Genomic DNA, 7985 nt, shown 5'->3' with positions numbered 1-7985 from the left:
TCCAAAATTGAGCTCATTTAGAATAGTTTAAGTGTTGAATCGTGTTTTGGATTATTAAAATTCGAATAATAAGTTTCTGTTTCTGGGTAATTTACACTTCAGGCCTATTTGGCCTTAAGAGCATGAAAACATTGGTTACACTTCTGATATATTTAGTTTTAAGTGCATCTTAAGTGTAATGTTTTCATTTCAGACCTATTTGACCTTAAGCGCATGAAAACACTTGTTGCACTTCAGACATCTTTGGGCTCAAGTGCAATCTTCTCACATTAGACTTGGCCTTGAATGCATTGCACTTCAGACTAATATTTTTTTCTTCAGACTCAATAAGTTTGAAGTTGATCCTAAAGTGTGTAGGCTTGCAAAATTTTGTGAAAAATGGGTATAACTTCAATGGTGGCCCCAACTGGGTATAGATGTATTGTTAAGACTATTGGGCTTAACATAAATAGCCCATTTAACTTAAAGCTAATGATGAATGTAAGGCTCACTATTGGGCTGAAGTTGCTTTATGGACTCAAAACCCAATATGTAAAGGCGGACAACAGAGGGCCTATTTGCAAGTCCAGCCCCCTTCCCTCTCATTTATATTACAGCCTTGGCCCTTTATCACGATTTGCAGCCGTAGCCACTTTATTTTAGCAGCCATAACCCGTAATTACTTTGTTACTTACCATGGACACAATTATTCTTTATAAAACAGTCATTTTTGAGTTTTTAGGCATGACCACTTATTAATCAAACTAAATATACAGAAATAACCACAAGGCTACTCTTACAAATATAGCCACTCAGAATAAATCTCAAGGAGCATATTCATGCTAATCAATAACACTTTCTTAATTTCAACATTGTAAAAAGCCATGAAGCCTAAACCTCCTAATCAAACACCAAGCATTCAATACATCAATAGCATGAAATAAATGCGTTGAATCGCTTTTAACACTGACTTTGTATAAATGTACAAATTTGCCAATCAAGTGATCAGATCTGCAAATTTTACCTCTTCGGCAGTTCAACACAGGCTATAATAACATTTGGTAGGAAGTTCATATGCAGCAATACTCAGACTTTAGCATGGTACAAAATTGAGAACCATTAAGTAATAGATTCAACATCCATTCATTTCACATACAGCATTCATTTATTTTTCTCCTCGATTCCTGGGTTAATCTGTCAAATCATGCTCATAATATAATTTTTATTTGCCTCCCACTCTGCACTCCATTAAGCAATTAATTAAGAAGCAAAGGGAACTAACTGTGTTGCTCTACTATCACATACCATCTTCTTCAATTAGCAAATTAGATCAGTCATGGCAGCTAAGCCCCAATTGCAAAATGGTGAAGGCTCTTCCCATTGGAAGTCTTCTACTAACATTACTCAACCCAAGTTCTTCAAGATTATATTATCCCAACATGAACGCAGCCGTCTAGTAACCAATTTCTTCCTTCTTTTGCTGCTATTTTGAATCTATCTCCTATGTGTGTGTCGATGTGTTGAACCTAAGATTTTGGTATACATGCATCAGCTGTAATTTTCTTTGTATCATTTAATTCTTCTTATTTCACATGTAATCACATGTCTTGACTTCATGCAAAGCAAATTAAGACTGAGATTTAGATCCTATGAGTTCTTTAGAAGAGAGTCTGAGATTATTCTTTCCATGTCAACTCGTTAATTCAAGTATCACAAATTCACAATATAAAGGAAAAGCAACAAAAAAAGAGTGATATTGAATAAATTCCCTTGCAGACTATTTGGGCGGAAGTTGCTTTTGTAATTTATACTTGAATGATTGCTCAGTCGATGTATGCATTTTTGTCAACATTTCCTCCATATCATTTGCGTGATAGTGTTTGATTGGGCACAGAATTTTAAGGAAAAAATAGAACATTTTAAAACTTGCAGTCTTAAATGTCTTAAACATCCTATCCTATGACATTTTTGTGCATTCTTTTTAGAACACACTAAAAAGAAAATAGTGTCACATAAATTAAAATGAAACAAAGTAGTAAATTTTATTTTTCCAATTTGAATATGGGCAATGACTCTGAATCTACAATTTAACTTCTCAGGGCTAGTAGTTCAGATCAGTAGAAAACATTTGTGGGTCAGTGCTGGCAATGATACAAAATGAGAAATAAGTTATATAAAAGTTGGGAAAAGAGTATAGTGAAGAAACTAACAAAGGCTGTTAACAAATTTAGGCCTATGATTTTGTATGAGTTACAGGAATTCATGGTCAATTTTAGGTGTAGACTTCTATGAAAGAGTAAGTAGCTACATTAAGGGGTTAAGGCTTCACTAACAGTATGAATGAGCAATTTTATGAAAATATATTTTTAATCTTATTGGAATACATTATTTTATTTTTCACATCTGTTGCTTAGATCTTCTGATACAGAAGAATGAATTCATATCTTCTCATAATCTATAGTAAAATTGAGATATCGCAATTCACAGGTTAATTACATCCAAAAATATCCACTATCTTTTCTAGTTGGCCTAATTAGATTACTTTGGGTATTTTTGTTTTAGTAGTTAATTCTGAAAGAACAGAGAATACACTATGCACATATTGGAGGATTTTCTCAGGAAAACAACAGGTATATTTTACTGTGATTCGAGATGTATGAAACTGAGTCCAGGTCTCCTTTGTATGCAGAGGATTCCGGAAGACTTTGCGAGCAGATATTGCAAGAACATGCTAAACCCTGTGTATCTCGAGGTTCCCACTGGAGAAGTATGGGAGGTTGAAGTGGTTCATTCTCAAGGCCAAATTTGTCTAGGCATTGGATGGCAAGATTTCAGCGACTTCTATTCAATAAGCTGCGGCCACTTTTTGATGTTTGGATACAATGCTCGTTCTCATTTTAATGTCACTATATTTGATTTGAGTGCATCAGAAATTGAATATCCATATAGTTCTGCCCATGGGATACACACTCCCATTTCTTATTCCCATGAAACACGCCATGCACCAGAAAGAGACCAGTCCGAGTCGGATGATTCTGTAGAGATCCTGGAGGGTATTCCCAGAAGCCAGAAAGCGAACCCAATAATTCCTGATATGGTTGAGAATTCTGTTGAGAACCTAGACCATTGTCCATTAGGACAGTCCAGCAAAAGACAAAGACAAGAAGGAGATACAGAGGATGATGTTTTTGTTGACATGCATATCAAAAGAATGAAGGTTGAGAAGTTGCAAGAGGATGTAGCTTCTTTCACACGAGAAGGCCAAAGTGAGTATTGTATCTGCTCTTATTGGCTATGAACTGAATATTCTGTATAAGTTTAAGTTCTATACACTGCCGGTGTAAAATATATTTACACAATCATGTAATTAGGTAATTACAAGTAAATCTTTATGATAAGCATCAATTAGTAGCGGGGTTAAATGGTAACTAATCTACTATCATAGGTTAAACTATACTGATGGTGTAAAATATCTTTACACTGGCAGATGTATATAACTTAAATCCATTTAGTATTAACAAAATAATCTTAAATTTCTATTTGAAGAAAGCAGTGAAGGCTGTTGTACGCACATGCTGCAATCCAAGATTGTTTATGATGAGAACAAGACAGTAATGGACAAAGAAAGGGCTATAGCCTATCAAAGAGCAAAAGGTTTTAAATCTAAGAATCCGTTCGTTATATCTTTTATGCAACCATCATATGTCTTCTCTCCATTCAATCTGGTAAGTTACAAGCTATAAACTGACTGATCTTTCTTGTTCCATCCTGCACAACGTTAAAATCGATTTACCGAGCTATCTCCTTTGGCAGTCCATGTCATTGAAATTTGCTAGGAAGTATTTCCTTGAGAACTACAGAAATTTAGTGCTTCGTGTTCCAGGCAGGGGATCTTGGTCTGTCAAATGCACTTTTGGAACAACAAATGCTAAGATCTTCTGGAAGGCATTCGTGATGGACAATAAGTTGAAACCTGGTGATGTTTGCGTCTTTGAAGTGATTAAGGGCGCTAAGCTCTTGATGGATATCACCATATTTCCAGCAGCTGGAAGCACACCAATGCATAAAATAGCTGGAGAAGTGCCATGGGTTTCAGATAAATCGGTTCCATTTTCTCAATCCAGAATAGTTCAGACCAAGAATTTAAAGCAGCGGAGAGGAGGTGTATGTGGTTTCAATTCAAAAGTTAAAGGTGATAAAGTTATTCTCTTTATAAGATATTCTGAAATATATGTAATGATCAGATACTTACATTTTAGCGTCCATTGTACAAGTTCATTTCTTGATAGTTTTGAAAAGGTTATATTTACTTGAATTTCAGCAGAACATGGTGAAGGCATTGGGATTGAACATTCTTTTGAGATTTTGGGCCATTGTCCGCTAGGACAGTACAGGAAAATAACAAGACTAGAAAGGGATGCAGAGGATGATGTTCCATTTGATACTCACACCAAAAATATCAAGGTGGAAACGTCACAGGAGGATGTAGCTTTGCCTTCTTTCAGAAAGACCAAAAGTAAGATAGTGTTTACTCTGACTTACTGGCTATACTCTGACTTACTGGCTATGAACAGAATTGATCATCTGCTTACATGACAAATAGTAATACATAGATTTTGAATTTCTGTTCGAAGAAAGCGGAGAAAGTTGCAGGATGCACACGCAACAAACCACGATTGTTTGTGGTAAGAACAAAACAGTAATGGACAAAGAGAGGGCTATGGCATATCAAAGAGCAAAAGCTTTTAAATCTAAGAATCCATTCATTATATCTTTTATGCAACCATCATATGTTTCAAAACCATATAATCTGGTAAGCTATAAGCTATATACCTTATAGAGTTTCCAATACTCTGATATTTATTCAATCCATATGGATGCATGCTGTTATACTCAATTTACCATATCCATCTGTTTTGGCAGAACATATCAGCCACATTTATAAGGAAGTACTTCCGAGATGAATATAGCAATTTTGTACTTCGTGTTCCAGGCAGGGGATCTTGGTCTGTCGAATGCTTCATGGGAACATCAAAAGCACAAATTCGTTCTGGTTGGAAGGCATTCGTGCTGGACAATAAGTTAAAACATGGTGATGTTTGTGTCTTTGAAGTGATTAAGGTCACTAAGCTCTTGATGGATGTCACCATATTTCCAGCAACTGGAAGCACACCAATGCTTAAGATAGCTGGAGAAGTGACGGGAGTTTCTGATAGTAAAAGAAAGATTATCAAAACTGATATTTATGTTCCATGCTCTCCTCCAAAAGTAGTTCACACCAATAGATTAAAGCAGAGGAGAGGAGGTTCATATTTCACATTTTTAGCGTTCATTGTTCTAGTTAGTTTTCTTGATCTTTTCAACAAGGTTATATTGGCTTGAATTTCTTCAGAAGAACATGATGAAGGCACTGGGATTGAGAGTTCTGTTGAGATTCTAGGCCATTGTCCGTTAGGACATGACAGCAAAATAAAAAGACTAGAAGTGGAGACAGAGGATGATGTTTCAATTGACATTCACGCCAAAAATATCAAGGTGGCGAACACACAAGAGGATGTAGCTTCACCTTCTTTTACAAGAAAAACCAAAAGTAAGAAAGTGTTTACTCTGGCCTACTAACAGAATTGATCATCTGCTTACATGACAATTTAGTATAATACATAGATTTTGAATTTCTCTATGAAGAAAGTGGAGAAAGTTGCCGGATGGACAAGCAACAGTCCAAGATGGTTTACGATAAGAACACGACAGTATTGGACAAAGAGAGGACAGTAGCATATCAAAGAGCAAAAGATTTTAAATCTGAGAATCCATATGTTATGTATTTTATGCAACCATCGTATGTCTCAACGCCATACAGACTGGTAAGCTAAGCCAAACTTTATGAACTTACTAGTACTTTGATCTTTATGAAATCCATATAGTGCATGCCATTATACGCAATTTACTATGTCCATCTGTTTTGGCAGGACATAACATTCTTACTTGCTAGGAAATATCTCTGGGAGAAATGTGGCTTTTTAGTGCTTCATGTTCCTGGCAGGGGATCTTGGTCTGTCAAATACGTCCTGGGAAAATCAAAAACAAAAATTTGTTTCTATTGGAAGGCATTCGTGCTGGACAATAAGTTAAAATTTGGTGATGTTTGTGTATTTGAATTGATTAAGGGCACAAAGCCCATTTTAGATGTCACTATATTTCGTACAGCTGAGAGCAAACCAGTGCATAAGATAGACGGAAAATTGTCAGGAGTTTCTGATTGTAAAAATAAAACTATCAAAACTGAGAATTCAGTTCCATGTTCTCAATCCAAAATAGTTCGAAGCAGGAAACTGAATCTTGAAAAGCGGCAGAATGGAAATTCAGATGGTTTCACTTCAAAAACTAAAGGTGATTGAATGCTTCGCTATAAAATATTCTGATGTATACAGAAAGATCATACCTTTAATTTTTAGAATCAATTAAAGGTACTTTCTTGATCGTTCAATGTGGTCGTGTTGGCTTGATTTTCTGCAGAAGAACTCAGTGAAGATGCTGGGAAGCATGTGCAACAATCTAAGTCTTCTTGTAAGGGTAGTGCAGTGGCCAAAGAAATGGTCTTAGCATATCAAAGAGCAAAAGCTTTTACATCAGAAAATCCATTCTTCATATGTTTCATGCAACCATCATATGTGTCTTCTGCCAGCGGACCGATGCAATTGGTAAGATGGCTATTCTTGAATATATGGTGAAGTTGAATATCTTAGTGACATAAAGCTAATCCCTGATTATAAGGATTATCACTGTTAATTAATGATGAATCTTTCGTTCTGTATAATAATGCATCCTTCAAATATACAGTCCATAACGCTGCCGATAGCTAGGAAATTTTTTGCCACTAAACATAGTGATGTGATACTTCAAAATTCAAGCAAGAGATCATGGGCAGTAAAATGTAGTCTTGGAACAGTAAATGCTAAGTTGACGTCCGGTTGGAAGGAGTTTGTGCTAGACAATGACCTAAAAGAAGGTCATATTTGTGTGTTCGAAAGGGTTAGTAGATCTAAACTATTGTTCAATGTCATCATATTTACTTCTGCTGAAGGTATGTAAGATGGTTTCACTTGTTTAGTACCTTAAACTCCTATGCATATTTTTGTTTAACTAGTCTATTTTAGTTGCTTCTTTTTGAAAGGGATGGGAAAGAATGTATATTATTCTCCCCAAGCACAACCTTTTGGTGTATTTGATTTTGTAAACTTAACTTTTTGTAAAGAGTTGAGCTTGCTCGACTCCATGTTGTATAGAATGCAGCTCTATGTGGTTGTATATAGCGTTATGCTAGTGAAAACAAACTTAAATCTCATGGAACCAAAAGTCAAGTATTTCAAGCTAGTTATGAACTGATGATGGGCAGTCACATAGTAATAGTTTCACAGTTAAACATGCACATCTGATCATCTACAGGAACCTTCTTTAACAGGTTTTAGGTCATTTTTCTTATGGAAGTCGAGGTTTGTATCGGCTTATCCAGAACTAGTGAAAGTTTGAAAAACTGAAAAAGAATTCAGAAAAGAATTTCAACATTTTTTTAAACAAACACCACATTGAATCTAGTTTGGTCATCTTGGGGTAAACTTTCCTGAAGAATGCCTTATCAAGATAGTACGACAACTTCTAAAAAATGAAAATAAAATATGTTCCTAGCAATAGTAAGGATCGGTATTAACTGTTAAAAATAGGACGTGCATAAATGATAAGACAACTTAGGAAATGATTAATAAACAAAATACCCCGGCTCAATAATGTTCGAGGCCTAAAGTAAATTTTATTAAGATGCCTAAAGCAAAATTAATATTCATTTATTTGAATTTTTTTAAAACTTTTTGACAAGCGTTCTTCTTTTTCTTGGATTGATTAGCGTTAACTCAATTAGTTGGACGAATTGTTTATTTTAAGAACACTCGGTACTTATTTTATTTAGTTTTTTTATTGATTAATAGAAATTTATTAAGAGTACCTTTTTG

General features: G+C 35.2%; 1 protein-coding gene across 8 annotated transcripts; it reads left to right on the top strand.

Moving 5' to 3' along the window:
* Positions 1-985: 985 nt before the first annotated feature.
* LOC104213184 (B3 domain-containing protein Os03g0619600-like) lies at positions 986-7289 on the top strand. Of its 8 annotated transcripts, none has more exons than XM_070168216.1 (12): positions 986-1040; positions 2669-3245; positions 3526-3704; positions 3793-4171; positions 4301-4495; positions 4614-4792; positions 4903-5284; positions 5372-5569; positions 5644-5843; positions 5949-6369; positions 6496-6680; positions 6820-7289. In XM_070168216.1, exons 2-12 carry the CDS (start codon positions 2708-2710, stop codon positions 7069-7071), a joined length of 3108 nt encoding a protein of 1035 aa, XP_070024317.1. In that variant the 5' UTR covers positions 986-1040; positions 2669-2707; the 3' UTR covers positions 7072-7289. The 8 variants fall into 8 exon arrangements, with proteins under 8 accessions (XP_070024317.1, XP_070024315.1, XP_070024313.1 ...); XM_070168214.1 differs by having other exon boundaries at positions 1009-1080; XM_070168212.1 differs by lacking the exon at positions 986-1040 and adding an exon at positions 1087-1435 and having other exon boundaries at positions 4304-4495.
* Positions 7290-7985: the final 696 nt, after the last annotated feature.

This window comes from Nicotiana sylvestris, chromosome 2 (assembly GCF_000393655.2).
Source record: "Nicotiana sylvestris chromosome 2, ASM39365v2, whole genome shotgun sequence".
In the NCBI taxonomy this organism is placed as follows: Eukaryota; Viridiplantae; Streptophyta; class Magnoliopsida; order Solanales; family Solanaceae; genus Nicotiana; species Nicotiana sylvestris.
Note: the sequence above shows the minus strand (reverse complement) of the source record. Positions and strands in the feature narration are given on the sequence as shown.

Excerpts from the sequence above, each read along its gene's own strand:
- LOC104213184 (XM_009762629.1), top strand. The coding sequence starts at position 1,316 with ATGGCAGCTAAGCCCCAATTGCAAAATGGTGAAGGCTCTTCCCATTGG. Across the intron at positions 4,793-4,902 it reads TTTCAAAACCATATAATCTG|AACATATCAGCCACATTTAT; the intron begins GTAAGCTATAAG and ends CTGTTTTGGCAG. Across the intron at positions 5,285-5,371 it reads ATTAAAGCAGAGGAGAGGAG|AAGAACATGATGAAGGCACT; the intron begins GTTCATATTTCA and ends GAATTTCTTCAG.